This window comes from Lepisosteus oculatus, chromosome 3 (genome assembly GCF_040954835.1).
Source record: "Lepisosteus oculatus isolate fLepOcu1 chromosome 3, fLepOcu1.hap2, whole genome shotgun sequence".
NCBI lineage: Eukaryota > Metazoa > Chordata > Actinopteri > Semionotiformes > Lepisosteidae > Lepisosteus > Lepisosteus oculatus.
Window position 1 is genome coordinate 58,154,230 of NC_090698.1, and position 16,323 is coordinate 58,170,552.

General features: G+C 40.6%; 1 protein-coding gene across 3 annotated transcripts; it reads right to left on the reverse strand.

Moving 5' to 3' along the window:
- Window positions 1-4,366: 4,366 nt before the first annotated feature.
- klf9 (Kruppel like factor 9) lies at window positions 4,367-11,370 on the reverse strand. Of its 3 annotated transcripts, none has more exons than XM_015366062.2 (3): window positions 11,271-11,370; window positions 10,461-10,920; window positions 4,367-7,674 (listed from the first exon to the last, which is right to left on the reverse strand). In XM_015366062.2, exons 2-3 carry the CDS (start codon window positions 10,897-10,899, stop codon window positions 7,400-7,402), a joined length of 714 nt encoding a protein of 237 aa, XP_015221548.2. In that variant the 5' UTR covers window positions 10,900-10,920; window positions 11,271-11,370; the 3' UTR covers window positions 4,367-7,399. The 3 variants fall into 3 exon arrangements, with proteins under 3 accessions (XP_015221548.2, XP_015221557.2, XP_006627037.2); XM_015366071.2 differs by having other exon boundaries at window positions 11,288-11,354; XM_006626974.3 differs by having other exon boundaries at window positions 11,011-11,351.
- Between the last annotated feature and the right edge of the window lie 4,953 nt (window positions 11,371-16,323).

A 16,323-nucleotide genomic window follows, 5' to 3' on the forward strand; every position in this document is an offset into this window, starting at 1 on the left:
GAGGGGTTCTGTTTTTCTTGATTTTTAAGCAGGTTTGATATGTAACGGTTTAAATCCTCATCCTCAGTGCCAAGTCCACTGTCACTTATGAGGTGATTTAATGTTTATTTAATGTTCATGTAATAGTCATTTGCCTTAAAGGGGAACCGCAAAGCGATTTTTATATTTGGGGTTAGAAATAATTTATGCTGTGGCCCTTTCAAACCACAATAAAAGTAAAATGTACTCGGTAATGTGTACAACCTCCTGTTTACGTCACAAATTAGACTACATTTCCAGGTATTTACAGTGCCATGTTCTGCGATTCAAGACGAAGTAACAAAACTTCCAGTGACCTGAAGCAGCCTTATTACCTTGTAAGCAAGCAGGCTTTTGAATACCCTTCTTTTAATCCAGTAGAAATACTGCTCTCAACTTTGAGACCATTTTGCTGACACATACTACTTAACTTTGCATGTATATCATGTTGAAACATTTCTGCTGCACAACCTGTGCTTATTTGCCCGCACGGGTTTGCAATTTAATGCATCACATTACTCATTACAGTGACTAGTAGCCAGGAAGGGCCGCTTCACGTCCAAGTGTGAACACTCACCCGTGGCGAGACCAGGAGTTTTCAACAACGTGGTGACTATCTAGTACTTTCACAAAGTACTCGATTTTGTGCTTAGTTTGGAATTTGTACAAGATTGTGATATCAATTCATTTGTTACAGAAAGTTAATTTGTTAATAACTGGTCTGAAAAATTGGGACTGCAGTTCCACTCTAGTTATTCAGCCATGTATCATGGTTATAAATCGACATGATTTGCTAGATCTTATATATATATTTTCCAGAAACATCTATGCATAAACAGTGATGCTCAGTGAGGCATTAGTCCTGGCTTATTTGTTTTGGGCATTTAATGAAATACTTGAATTTGCACGATATCGCCCAATCGTGACCAAAAATGCGGATGAAACAATCGTGATAAGGTTTCAGAATGAAATATACTGTTGAGATGAGAACATTGAGAGGTATGGGGGGTGACCTCTTTGAACATGAATCGACCTCTGCTAGTGCCGACCCACAGCCCTGCTCAGCCTCTGGAATCAGTGCTGTGGGATGATCAGTTGCTTTTTCTGTGCACAGCCTTTGAGCTGGTGTTGTGTGCTGGGAGGCATTGGCACCATTGTGCCTCAAATCAAGAGAAAATGCAGGCTATGACACGCCTTTGACATTTTCTTGACGCCATTATACAGTACTCCAACCACTGTGGTCCTGGGTTATTCTGCTGGGAAATGGACATGAATTGCCTTGTGTAAATGGAAGAACTAGGCTCAAGGACTTTGCTGTTGTATTTCTAAGTCATTTGATTTCTGTCAATCTGCATCTCAGCTGTTCTTGTCAAAGGAATTTCCTTCACCCACCATCACGCTGCTGCTGCTGCCGCCCTGCTGGCCTTGAACGGCACAGTCGTCACTTTAATGCTCATTGTGATGGACCCACATCATCTGTCATCCCGGTCGAGGGCAAAGCTTTATAAAACACTGAATAAAACAAATGAAACACTCCAGCCCTCTCTCTGCTTGTATTTGTCTAAAGGAAGAAGGTGACTTCTTGTCCTTGTGGGAAAGCTTTTCCTCCGAGACGTTCCCTCCTCCAGCTTCCTGGGCTATGGTCCCCTGAAATATGGTCAAGCGGCTCTGTGCAGCTCTTCCATCCTCCAGTGTTTTCCATGGATCCTAGCAATAGAATATTCTATTTAAACGATATAGAGATGCACAGGATCCAGGGTTGCCATGGAGAGGTGCCAGGATAGGTACTTTTTTTTCCTGGGAAGTGATATAGAAACCTAGTGTTCTATAGGCCAGTTTTCTGTCTTCTGGTTGTTTGGGACTGACTTGATTGTTTGTAACCAGCTTTGTATTCATCACCGCAACGCTGAATGTGCCTTGTTTCAGTGATTCCAGTTATATTATCATTGCACACTAATGCATTTTCTTCCATGTATTCCTAGCGTTTAATTAGCTGGTTCTAATGATGTTTAGGTAGTCTTTTTACAGTAATGCCACTCCCTGTGTATCTCCCTTGCAGATCTTCTTCTCTCCTTCCTTTTAAGTTGAAATGTTTCTGAAGTTCCCTGCAGAAGTACGTTCTGCATGAGATGCAGCTCAGGGCGCAGTCAGTCAGTTGGACATGATGGCCCCAGGTAGTTGTGGCCTGTCTCGCAGAGCCAGTGTCCTGGTTCCTCTCAACTTGCCTGATGGTGGAAGGAGAATCTTATTCTTACACCAACTGCTCTGCTAGACAGGCCACCCTCCATCATGGCAACAGTAACCAGAGGATCACTGTGACTCAAGCAGGGTAAGACTAGGGTACTCCCTCTTTTGGTAAGTAAAATCTTTTTTTTTGGAATGATTGTAAATTCTTATTTTACTCAGTATATCAGTATACGAAGAAGTGATAAGAAAGATTTCTAAACCGCCGCCAAATCCAGACAGTGAGAAGGCGACAAAAGTCGTTTCCTAGCGAATGTACACATCACATTCCTCTAGCTAGTTTGGGTGAGAGCTACAGAGTGGCCCGAGAGACCTGATGCATTGATCACTATTGTGTGTGCTCTTATCATATAAGTAATGGTAGTTTAGACTTTATCATGGATCCTATATATCCTAAAGGTGTTAAGAAAATGAAAATTTTGTGTGTGTGTGTAATTACACCAAAAGCAAATGATGTGGTTACTATACTGTGCTGTACTGTACACATGTATGATTAATGATGTCTAGCTAGGTAAACGGTGTTTTTATTAAAACACATAACCACAGTTTGAATGTTAGTTATTAATGTTTTAGTTAAAAAACGTAAAAGCAGAGGACATTTTTGGGGCCTGGAACGGATTGTAATTTTTCCCCATAAGAAATGTTCACTATGGTTGAATTTGCACTATGCGAAAGGGTTTCTGGGAATGAATTGTGTTCATAATAAGAGGTTCAGGTGTAATGCACAAAATGAGCTAGTGACACAAAATGTAAACTTCAAACTTTTAGAAGTTTTAGCGGATTCTACAGATTTAAAAAAATCCCTAAAATCGTCTCTAGGACAGTGAAGCACAGCATCAGTCCTGGAGGTCTACAGTGTCTGTGGAATTTCATCCCACCTTTGCTCTGAATGGCCCAATTAATTCTGTCATCTTGGCCTGGGCTCTGATAGCTCCTCCTTCACACTGAAAGCCCCTTCCAAGGGGAGCACTTTGCTGACAGTCTCTTCCAGCGATTGAAGCACGGGGCAAAGAGCTGAAGAGCTGGTGTCTGGTGACGAATAGAAGATTACAATTGGGTGACATGGAGTAAGTGTAATTGAATACTCCAGCACCTGGTTGTGTTTAAGTGATTAGTGCAGATTATACGAAGTACTGGGCAACAGATATTTGGGTTGAATACTCCAGTGCCTGGGTATGCTTAATTTAGTGAAGACTGAGAAATGGGTGACACCAGAACACCAGAATTGTGTGAGTGAAAATTAGCTTTCAGAACTATTTAGCATTTCCTTTATATATAAGGCTAACAACTGGTATATTAAAAGGGTGTTTCAAAATGTTTTTTTTCATAAATCCATTATACTTAAAAAATGCCTATGAAAAAATGTTTAATTTTGCACAAACCAGCGAGTATTCTTTTTTTTTTTAAATATCATGATCCCGTCTGATGCTACTGAAACCAATTCCATTACTATCAGCTGGTGAAACTAAAACAAAAGACATAAGAAAGCACGACGGACACCAGTGTTTAAGGGGGCCTGTCTTTGTTTCGGACACCCGTCAGGTCCCTCGCTCTTCCATGTGTGTCTCCTCTTAAGAGGAAACTGCACAGTCTGTCACGACCACCAGCCAGGAGAGATCAACGCGTAACCGAGCTAATCAATACCGAGCAACGGGAAGTAGGTTAGAATAGTATAAATAACCTGGCGTGCCGCACGGTAGAGCAATTGCAGGTGCGTTAACTCGTGCGGCGGCGCTTGTTAGCTCGCTTACGCGTTGATCTCTGCGGCTGGTGGTCGTGACACAGTCCTCCTACTTTCAACTTGCTCTTCTCTTGACTTAATTTACGCAAGTCACTAGATCTCTTCATCATCAATCTCCAGGCACTAGAGTATTCAATGTGATTTACTCCGCTGCACAATTCTGAATTCTCATTCAACTAATCACTATTCACTTTAATACAACAAGGCGCTGGAGTACTCGGACAGATTAATCCGTGAAACACTTTCATAATGCAGGAAATAAAAGGACCTTTTAACTAGCAAATTGCACATACTGGTTTTTATCATCTCCAACAATTTAGAAATGACAAGACTAAGTGTGAAGAAAGCACTGCAATTTAAAAATCAAATAAAATAAGCATTACCTTTATTTTAAAACGCGGGCTTGTAATGTACAGTTGTTTTAATTTTAACAATCTGTCTTTTATTGAACCCAGAGGAACATATTGATTAGATTTCCTTAGCACTTCATGAATTGCAGTAACTAAAAAGTTTCACAGTGGTACTTAAATACATTAAGCAGTATGATTTTACATTTGCACAGGTTAAAACAGTTAATTTTCAGAAGTAAATTCCATACGGTATATGTAATAAATCCCACATGTACTGTCAACATTGCCCATATATAGTTCATAAAAAAAACCCAACTAAATAGCTACACACATCTGCCATTTACCTTTTATACATTTAAGATATTCATAAAATATGTTTTAAAATAAACACTTAAAAATCCATTTGAAATACATTACTATCTGCTTTATATTTCTGGCATATTCCCTTTTTTTTCCCAGCACATTTGATCACAAACATGACCCGTCCTCGTAGTGAAATTACCACATGATTCGCAGCTTTTTCTCAAGAAATTCATAAGGCAGTACAAGCAGAGGTAGATTGTGCACTAAGTCCCACATGTTTGAGTGCTAGGATGTCTATTGAACAGAAAAGGTAAGATACAAATTCATATACAGTAAAAATTGAAATGAGAGTTTATCAGTTGCATTCTTAAGAAATGTTTTGCAGAAGCAGAAGGTTCATACTCCTACACATTACGGTATAAAAATGCATTAAACTCAACACAGCAAGGGCAAAGTGAAGGTCATAGTGAATTGGGCTCTGAAAGCAGATGGCTAAGACAATTCTTCTAATCTTTCCTTCAGCAACATATCTTACTTCAGTAAGATAAGAGTTAACCAGTTTTCTCAGTAAAAGACAGCACTGGATACACAACTCCTTAACTTTAAATTGCACTACGCATATCATCTCAAACATCAAAGAACTCTCTCTCAAGGTCTTAGTGTGTTGCAAGTGTTAGAAAATCAAGTTTAGATTTAATATTCCATTCAAGGTGTTACCTTATAAATTAACTTACTGTTTGACTTCTCTAAATAGAAAGTCTTAACTCTGTAAGATCAATTATCTTTGAAGTGAAGTGTGGTTAAAAAAAATGTATGTTGTATTATAGAGAAAATATTACTGTTCTTTCTATAGAAATGTTTGAATGTATTGCATTTTTCAAATTATGTTTTACAATGTAAGGCTAAAAATTTGTGAAGCCCAATCAATGAACTACACCAGGCTCCATTCCACTGATTAGCATGAATTTCCTCTCTGCACTGTCAAAAACGTACACTTACTATATAACATAACAGACTCAGCTAAACAGCTAATACTTCTCAAATGCTTTCCCTGAGTCTCACACAGTCAGACTGTCCAGACTTGTAAACTTAATACTGAGATGCAGACTAATGTTTGCTTAGTCATTTCCCTGGCATTAGGCTGTACGAATTCCTCTACAACAACTGAAGATCTTTCAGGTCTACTAACATAATCTGCATAATATAGACGTCATTCAGACTCAGAAGAAAAATAAAATCAGGTCTTAGATTCCACATTTAACAAAAAAACAATACTGGTGCAGTCAGCAATAAAACAAAATGTTATAAATATGGTAAATATTTTAGGCCAAAAAGTTAGGAATAAAGGTAGGAGAGTAAAACTACAACTATAGCAAATGTAAATGGAACACATTAATACTACAATCTCTACATAAATAACAGAATTTCTGTATATGCTTCCCTCCACATCAATTTTTACCTTAGCAGCTAATAAATCAATCAGTGGGATTATCTGACATTGTATTGGATCTCCTTTCTGCATAGCCTCTCACTACAATAGAATCAAAGTGACATGTTTGGACAAAAATACAGCATTGCCATAGTGTTGTTGTTACAATTATCATCATTCAGGTCTTTCATTTAAGTTCTGTTCAAGTTTATTTTTCAGTTTAATTCTTGCATGTCCACTTGCCTTCAATGTGTTCATCAACCAATGTTAAGCTTCTCAAATTCCTACTTTCGTGTATTAGGGACTAAAAATGAAGAGAGTTAAATCTTAGTTTTCACACTCTAGCTTATGTGTGTGTGTGAAAACAACTAAATTGAATCGTAATTTAAAGTGTTCTCTGACATTTTAAATTAAATTTAATCAGCTTAGATGTTTGTCAAAAGGCAGGTACATAAAAAATAAAAAGTGAAAATGAAAGGCCCTGATTCTTACAAATGATAATTAAATCAGTCTATGCTTAAGAAAAGTAACAATTTTATGTTGAGAATTACATGCGGTCATCACATTTCTTCCACTATTTCAACTGCATTTCAATACAATTATCATAATGTACTCAAAAATATCACAATTTAAGACGTTAATAATAATAGTGCTTATGAAATATCCTGTGTAGTTATGCTTTAGAAACTTATAATTATATATCCGAAAAAAAAGTTTCTAAAAGCACGTAACAAAATGTTAGACAAACATTACACTTTAAAAAAAGGAGTTAAAAAACTTGCTTTCTGAAAGCATTTGGATTAAAGTGCAAGTTACCCAGACGTTCTGTGAACTCCTGCTGTACAACACTCTGTACCAAAATACTTTTTTTTCTTCTGACCACATTCAAGTCTCAGCTAGCAGTTATGTGAGCACAATAAAAGGTAACCCACTAAATAAAACAGATTTTGCTGGGGATTTTCCCAGAATTAAAAGGTCACTAGATCTTATTTAAACAACTCTTTATCTGTGCCTAAGAGACAGAGCTCTCCTGTGTAATGACCTCGAACACATTGCAGTCCAGTCTTCAAATGTGAAAAGCAGATATATGCTCTGTGCAGAAAGGTTAGGCATTGTCCAGATCTATGCTCCCTTTAAGATGCTCCTTCAATCCCATTTATTAGATCCTGGATCAAAGAAGATGAAGAATTAAAGATAAACAGGGAGGAACAGTTAACTGCCAATGGTGTCTGTCCCTCCACGTGGAGGCCTCATTACTCCCTTGTGTTGGTCTGGTTGTGGTGCTGTGCCGCAATCGCCTCCTGCAGGCGGAGCTCAGCGGCTGGCAGGGCCCTGCTCCCCTGACTCCGAGGAAGACCAGGAGCCGGACGACCGTGTCCTCCAGCTGGCCTTCTTGATCATGCTGGGGTGGAAGTCGGCGTGGCGCCGGGCGTGCTTGGTCAGGTGGTCGCTCCGCATGAAGCACTTGTCGCAGAGCGGGCAGCGGAACCTCTTCTCGCCGGTGTGCGTGCGATGGTGTCGCGTCAGCTCGTCCGAGCGAGAGAACTTCTTGAAGCAGCCGGCCCAGGTGCACTGGAAGGGCCTCTCGCCTGTAGAAATACAGCAGGTGACTGTGTCAGTTCACACAGCAACCTCTCCCTTCCTCAGGACCTCCAGTTTCTCACCCGACAGAGAGAGTAAAAGAAGCTCTGTTGGCTAAAGCAAACAGGTGGGGTACATCCATCTTCTGACCAGTTCGGGGTCACGGTGAAGCTCAAGCCTAACCCAGCAAACAACAGGTACAAGGCAAGAGATGGGTCACCAGTTCATCGCAGAGCAGATACAGACTCAGACACACACTCACACCAGGGACAGTTTTCACAGAAGCCAATTAACCTACCAGCATGTCTTTGGACTGTGCGGTGAAACCAGAGCATCCAGAAGAAACCCACACAAACACGGGGAGAACATGCCAACTACATACAGACAGCACCCCAGGGCAACAGCACTGTGAGGCAGCAATGCCAACTGCGCGCTGAGCTATCGTGCCACCTGTTACTGTACCAGGCACTAGGGCACTGGAAAAAAAAAACAGAAACTAAGAGCTGCCGAGCTGCTCTCTCTGAGTTGATGGCCATGATTTTTTAGAGGCGATAGAGAAAGCAAAGTGGCAGTGCTCCACTGTAACAGACACATTCTGTTACACCCATTAAACCAACATCCTAGTAATACACAGCACCTGGGCTTTGAGCCATTAGCGGAATAGGACAGGGAAGGAGGGAGTTGAATTGTTGAATACAAATACCCTCTAGTCACACAGAGCCTTAATTTTGAGAAACAAACACTGATGCGTTAGCATTACAACTTCCTAGTTTTTAAAATGATGCAGAAGAAAGACTTGTGCAAAGGATTCTTGCACAGGGGAATTTACAGGCCTAGTGCAGGGCGTGTTTTAATAGTAGAGCCAGTTTCAGAGGGGGGTGTTAGAGTTAGGGGGAAGGGTACAATGGGACATCACGAGAAGTCCTAAATATCACTCTGCCATGACAATCCCATTAAAAATTAAGGCTTACATGTGTAAAAACACATCTTTTTACGGAAGAATTACAAACAGTTGTAATGTTGCCTTAAAACATTTTTTTTTGTGACTATATTTAAAAGCAGTATTTTGCTTTCACTAGCACTAGCAGAGTGATCATACAATAAAAGCCATGCAGGAAACTGGTTTAATTAATTTAATTGCTTACACTTATATAGCGCTTTTCTAGACACTCCACTCAAAATGCTTTACAGGTAATGGGGACTCCCCTCCACCACCACCACCAATGTGCAGCCCCAGCTGCTGCACATTGGTGAACAAAACGGGGTTTACCCATTTTATCCTGAAAGTGTTCCAAGACATAACTCTCACTACCAGTTTATGTTTTTTACAGCAATATTTGCAGTTCCACTAGGCGCAGTTTTAGGACAATGTTAAAAATGTTTTAAATGACCAACTTTAAGGCTTTACCAAGAAAGTGCTACAGAGAATATTCTTTTTGCACCAGCTGAAAAACTTGGGTATCCCTCAAGCACTTCTAATACAGTTCTGCTGAGCCATTACTGAGAGCATTCTGGCTGCTTCTCTAACTGGTTTGCAAGGCGTCTGCCCACTCCAAACGCAAACTGCAGTGTGTGGTTCGCTCTGCAGAAAGGGCCCCTGGCTCTCATCTGCCCTCTTCAATGATGATGTGTACACTTTCAGACCGAAGACGTGGGCAGGAAAGACCGCTGATGACAGCTCCCAATCAGGTACCACCTTTCATAAACGTCCTTCAGGAAGACGCTACCGGCCTATGAAAGACAGCACCGCCCGGTATTTGAACAGCTTCTTTCCATTGACTGTCTTTTAGCTTAACTAGTATTAATAGTCAGTTGTGCACTGTCTTATTAATGTCTATTAGTCTTGTTTGTGCATGGTATATGTAGAATGGTTTTGCGGCACCAAGTACACCAGAGTAAATTCCTTGTAAACGAAATGTACTTGGCGATTAAAGGTGCTTCGGATTCTGAAACACACCACACACGTCCTAAAAGAGGGATAACAGGAATAGCATACAACTGTTTCGAATTAGCGTTTTAGGTATACAGCACTTGAGGCATCGACATTAAATACAGTTACGATTGCCAGGGATAATAAACAAGTCCAAACACGGAAAGTTCATCTAATCTCAAAGAAAACGAAACCGAACTGCTAAACGGAAATGCAAATCGCCAACCCCTGCTTCCTACCTTTAACAGCCTCATCTGATTTTGCATAATGACGCAAAAGTCAGTTATAGGCACAATCTACGGTTGAATTATTTTGAAGAACCCCCTTTCCCAGACCGTTTCGAAGCTTAAATTTTAACTACCCCTTACTTATACCAAATATGAACCTGGGGAGTTTCCGATCATCAAATCAGTGTAACTCAGCAGTGCCCAGCACTTCGCTTGGATCCACAGCGTGCAGCACCGCCCACGTCCCTCCCAGTCCCAGCCCTCTCCTTGGGAACACGCCCCCCACGACAGGCACGACACTGTTTCTCGGGTTTCAAAAGGGTGATGTCGTGACATTACTGCTACGCTTTGTCATTACCAGTTACTTAACTCTCGCACGAAGAGCTGCCGGTATTTTTTCCTCCAAGATATTCGTCAACAATACGCGCAGCTCTCTGTACTTTATTTCGCAACAGCTTCGTACAGCTATGTACTTACAGCCTGTGCTACCTGTCTGCCCTCAGCTGGCCGAGTCAGGGCGGAGCGCAGAGCAGAGAGCCCTGACGCATTTCTTTTTGGTCCAATTTGAGCCAAATTATTATTAAGAGCGAAAAAAAATCCCACATTACACATTTTGTGGTAAGGCTTTTATACTCACCGGTGTGGACTCGGAAGTGAGCTTTCAAATGGGACGATTTCCCATAGATTTTCCCACATCCTGCGTGGGGGCAGCAGTGCCTCTTCCCCGAAGGCAGGCGGGACCCAGTAAGCTCGTTGCCCGAGGTCGGTCTGAAACCCAGCGGCTTCTCCTTGTCGCCGCTCACCCGGGTCGCTCGGGCCTCCCGGTGCTTGCTCACGGCGCCCTCGGAGGTGAGTCCACTCGCGGTTTTGGCAGTGTTCGCGGCAACACTGCGGATAGCCGTAAGGGGACTGCGCTTGTTTAAATCCAGCAAAATCATGGCAGCCATGAATATGGCTCTGTTTTCCTGAGTTTCTTTCGGAATGTCCTCAGACATCATGAGATCAGGGCAAGGATGTACCGCTGTTCGATTGGAAATGGAAACCAGACACTCGGCAGCAAAGTCAACATCCGACATGTCTTCTGTGTATTCTTATGTCTAAAAGATAATACACAAATCCGGTCAAGCCAACAGAAATTGAAATATATTTTTTGCAAAACCCTAAAACTACACAGCTGTGATACTCACATGCGTTCACCGAAGTGCAGACACGAACTAGCACTGACTTCTCTTCTGAGAGCATGTGGCTCTCAGAAGTCCCATCTGCTACTGCCTTCACACGTGTCTCCTTTCAGTGTGTTTCAAAAGAAGCAGGGTACATTTTAAACCTAAAAAAATACTCGTGTAGTGCCTCACCAGGCAATTATGAAAGTCCTTATTTTTTATTCACAGACAATATTTCTAAAATGAAGAAGCGGTTGCGCGAAACAGGATACGGCAGCACTTACTCACGATCCTGACTCACATGTTTCTGTTAGATCTTGAGCAACATTTCAGAGTGCTCTTCTTAGAGAACCTATTTCGCGGAATCCCGGGGTGTCATAATAAAGTCATCTTCTTATTGGCTAAAAGGAGTAGTGACGTTATTTTGTATACACGCCTACAAATCACCTAGATACCAATATGATTGACGTTGACTGGGAACCAATTGGACGTTGTAATTTGGAAAGGCGTGTAACCAAAATGAAAACCAGGAACAAGATAAACTGAGTGAAGGGGCACACGTGTTTTGTTGGACCTCAGCTCTCCAATTCTTACATTTGCTAATGTTTTTCTGTTAATGGCAATGAAGATGTAGAATTTTACCCGTCAGTTAGTTTAAAAAGTGTGCATCGCTGTCTGGAGGTTTATTTAAAAGAGATAGGTGTATATAATAGCGCTACAAAGGAGAGTCCAGGTGCAATTTACCATGTATGATAATGGAGACCAAGTCTTTATTTGAGATTCTTTAAATCTCCAGGCTTTAGAGAACTTGCAGTCTATTGTACAGATACGGTGATTGTTTCGGGAAAAGTGGGCTCTGCATTGTTGTGTACTCTGCTGAAATGAAACTGAAGAAAAGACAAAGGTTATATGTACTGTACTGTGTGAGCTGTACAATGTGTTTTTTGTCATCTTAAAAAATAGGATTTGGCTATCAAAAAATCTTTCGGTAGAGTAGGTATTCAATAAAGCTTTTATTGTTAAACTTCGTGAAAATACAACTGTAAAACCTAGAAATTTGTATATTTAGAGGATAACCATGGGTACTTATTGGGAGAATCAGAAAATCAGGAGAACAACATTCACAACAACAATCAGGCAACAGCATGTTGCCTAGCAACATTAACATTTCCAAAACAATAATCCTGAATTTTGGACCGGTTCAATCAAAACAAAGTGTATTAAAAAAAAACACATTAAGAACCGGAATAATTGTTTTTAGTCAGTAATTTTTAATGTATAATGAAGTAACGTTGAGTTAAACGATTTTCATTTTTGATTGTGATACGGGGCTCTGCGATTGATTTAAAGTGTAGGCAGTCACGTCACCTTCTTTACAGGCTCGGAGCCAGGAAGTCTTCTTACAGCTGGGCAATAACCTACTTAACGTGAAACTCAGAGCACATAAACAGATTTAAAGCTAAAATACATTAAATGCAGACCCTTGTGTGTTTAGTAGGAAAGGGAGGTGGGCTATGTAATATTTTTATCACTATTTCACTACTGGGTATTTCCAATTGTTTGTGCTAGTTGTTATCCTTTTGCAATCCTGGGACAGCTGGTTAGGGATTCGTCCAGACACGCCTCTCTGAACGAGTTCTAAAGAACACACGGGGGTTGTCTGGTTTGCGCTAGGGGTAAAAATGATTGTACTATTTGCTTTTGTAGTTAATAGATTAGAGTTTTCTAACCGCAACATGTAGAACAGGTGTTCTTAAGTGCGGGACACTGAAAACCGAATATAGCAACGGAGGAAACGGTAAGGGGAATCGATACCACAAAAGCAACCAATATGTGGGTTCATTTAAAAAATGCAAGCATCTTGTCCCAAAATAAAAACAAAAATGTTTTAAGATGCTATAGCAGTCAAAATAGTCATATGTACAGTAATACATAGATTAAATGAATATCTTTATTAGCATGTAAAGTTCTGCAGTATAGTTTTGTTGAATATAATTACATCTATAACGCATTTAGTGGTGATGCAATGGTTAGCATTGTTGCCTTCCAGTGCTGGTATCCTGGGTTTGCTTACATACTTGGGGTGCTATCTGTGTAAAGTCTGTATGTTCTCTCTGTGTTCACTTGGGTTTCTTCCAGGTGCTCCAGTTTTCTCCCACAGTCCAAAGACATACTGGCAGGCTAATTGGCTTCTGGAAAGATTTGTTCTAGGTGTGTGTGTGTTTGCGTGTCTGTCTGCCCTGCAATGAACGAGCATCCCAACCAGGGTGTATCCTGCCTTGCGCCCCTTGCTTGCCGATATAGGCTCTGGCTCCCCTATGACCCTGAATCGCAAGAAGCGGTTGAAAAATGGATGGATGTATTTTACCGGGATAACATGGTAGGGCAGTGGTTAGCTTTGCTACCTTGCTGTCCTGAGGCCCTGTGTTCAATTCCCAACCTGGAATGCTGTCTGTGTGGAGTTTGTATGTTCCTGTTGTGTGTTTGTGTGGGTTTCCTCTGGGTGCTCTGGTTTCCAAACACAATCCAAAGACATACTGGTAGATTGGCTTCTGGGAACATTGGCCCTGATGTAAGTGTGTGTCTGTGTTTGCTCTGCAATGGACTCTCCCGTGACCCTAAACTGTACGAAGAGTTTGGAAAATGGATCGATGCATTTTACTGTTGTTTTGTATATTTTGGTATTTGGTCTTTTACTTTCTTCATGTAGCAAATTATTTGATCTACATGACATGTAGGCAGGTGATTACTTTTATTTTTCATGATACTGACAGAAATGATTGCTGGAAACAAATAATTGATTTACAGATATAGCTAATGTATCATTTCCTTTCCCCATGTTCCATAGCAGATGTGTCCAATCCTAGACTCAGATAGCCATATATTGCCTCTTGATTTCCGTGACCACTGAACTGTGAGTGACTTAGCTGGATCAATCAGTTGATTTATTAAGATTTGATTAAGATATTAGTATGCTTTCCAGGTCTCTGCTCATACTGACATTTTAAGGCTACCTACAGTATAAATCCCGTAATCCAGGATTGAGCAAACCAGAGTTATGAGATTGGGATCAGACTATGAAGTCATAGTATCATAATATCTAGTTAAACCCATGAGATAAACAGTATATCCACACCAGCACAAAGCCATCCTCACTCTGCTTTCACACCCAGAGTCCCAGTCAGAAGCAAACTGCTAATGGATTTCCACTCCTGGAATGGAAAGCGTTTTCAGTGTCTTTCAGTTCAGATAAGCTCTGTATTCCTTAAAGGTCAACCTTTAACTTAGGCTAATATTATGCTTTATTGTAAAGTTTTAATCATCTTTAGATGCAAAAATGTTGTAGGTTTCAATGCAATTTAATTCCTAACTTGAAATATCGAAATATTTGGATGGTAAACTGAATTCAAGATTTCGAATAAGTTCAATTTCATGTCGAATTAAGGCTGCATTAGGTCATTGACAGTGGGCTGACAAATTTTTTGAAGTCCCAGTGCAGTAGGACTCACGGAAAGGACCCTAACTCTGCTATTTCACAAATCAGTGTGGTTTCAGTACAACTTTAGCTATCTGTGCATTGGCATGTTTAATTACTGGATTTTAGCAGTTTGCGATGTTATAAAATTGATGTGCATACAGTACATTTGCATACATAGAGTGGTCTCAAATTATGTGGTTTTGATTTCTTTGGAAGTGGCATTTAGGCCAGGCATTTAATTAAGCATAACCACATTGCACTACAGTCTATAAACAGCACTCCTACATATTCCACAGGTGCCCAGCTTCATGCTATGTTATGCCAGCAGCTATATCACCTGGCAACTCACAACTGGCAGCCCACTGAAGCTTAGCAGGTCTGAGCCTGGTCAGTACCTGGATGGGAGACCTCCTGGGAAAAACTAATGTTGCTGCTGGAAGAGGTTTTAATTGGGCCAGTAGGGGGCGCTCACCCCACAGTCTGTGTGGGTCCTAATGCCCCATTATAGTGACGGGGACACTATACAGTTAAAAGGTGCTGTGTTCAGATGAGATGTAAAACCAAGGTCCTGACTATCTGCCGTCATTAATATTCACAGGGTGTCTCAAAAAGAGTACTCCAGCGTCCTGAACAAACTTCCCATTGGCCCTTACCAATCATGTCCTCCTAATAATCCCCCTCTCTGAACTGGCATCATCACTCTGTTCTCCTCCCCACTGATAGCTGGTGTGAGGTGAGCGTTCTGGAGCACTATGGTTGCTGTCACATCACCCAGGTGGGGGCTGCACATTGGTGATGAAGGAGAGGCCCCATTACCTGTAAAGTGCTTTGAGTGGAGTGTCCAGAAGTAAGGAAATATTATTAGGAATTATTATGTTCCCCATAATGCACGGTCATATGTATACTGAATGGAAAAGAGCACACACAACAGAGGCACCTGATTCACTCTCCAGTATCTTTGGAGATGTTTATGTACAGTACCTGTCTAAAAACGTATTCATACCTACTTATTTTGGTTGTGTTTTGGCTTTTCAAACACAATTTGAGATTTTTCTTCACTGCATATGAGAACTGACATGCAAAATATTGTGGTTTAAAGAAAGAAAAGCTGGTTGAAACTATAAGGGAGCTTTTTGACAGAGACCACAGACAACGGTCTTTGCAAAAAAAAAAGTTTCTTTCACAGAAAAAGTTGTATATCGCATTCTTGGTTAGATACGGAGGGAAAATGTTTTGTTTTGGGACTGTTTTGCTTTGTCTGGTGTGCATATCCTTGTTTAGATTGAAAAAAACGAATGCTTTGCAGAGACATTTTTACAGAAAATTTTACACACATTATTCACGTCATTCTGAAATCTAGTAATATCTGTAATGTGCATACTGTAAACCAGTAATCACTTTCTTTGAAATATAAATAAAATCTGTCTGGAACTATTGAATATCTCTACAGTGTTTTTAAAATAAATCCAAGAAATGTAATACAATACAGGTATGGTAGTTTTTTGTGTTAAACATGTTAATGTAACTATTCTATTAGGATTCCAAACAGTCCATTACTTTAAGATACGTAATAATGTGCCTTTTCCCATTATAAGGCAGAGGGAACCTCATGGATCTCAATATTGTACTGTGGCTTTTATACAACCCTGTCTCGTACAGTATACATTATTAATAAGTGACATTCAAACTCAATCGCTTGTATTTCCTGGCGTTGAGACCGTCTGTCTCAGTGTCTCAGATGTGCAGCAAGAGCCAGGTCTTGTGCAGCAGATCTCTCCCATTCTCCACACGGCATCGAAGTGACTTTTATAGGCAATATTTTTACTGTATCGGTATTTCAATATACTGTCCGGTATGGA

What these genes read in the sequence shown, in the direction of transcription:
- klf9 (XM_015366062.2), bottom strand. Translation starts at nt 10,899, where the DNA reads ATGTCGGATGTTGACTTTGCTGCCGAGTGTCTGGTTTCCATTTCCAAT. An exon ending in TCACTTCCGAGTCCACACCG is followed by an intron (nt 7,675 to 10,460) that starts GTGAGTATAAAA and finishes GTATTTCTACAG; the next exon opens with GCGAGAGGCCCTTCCAGTGC.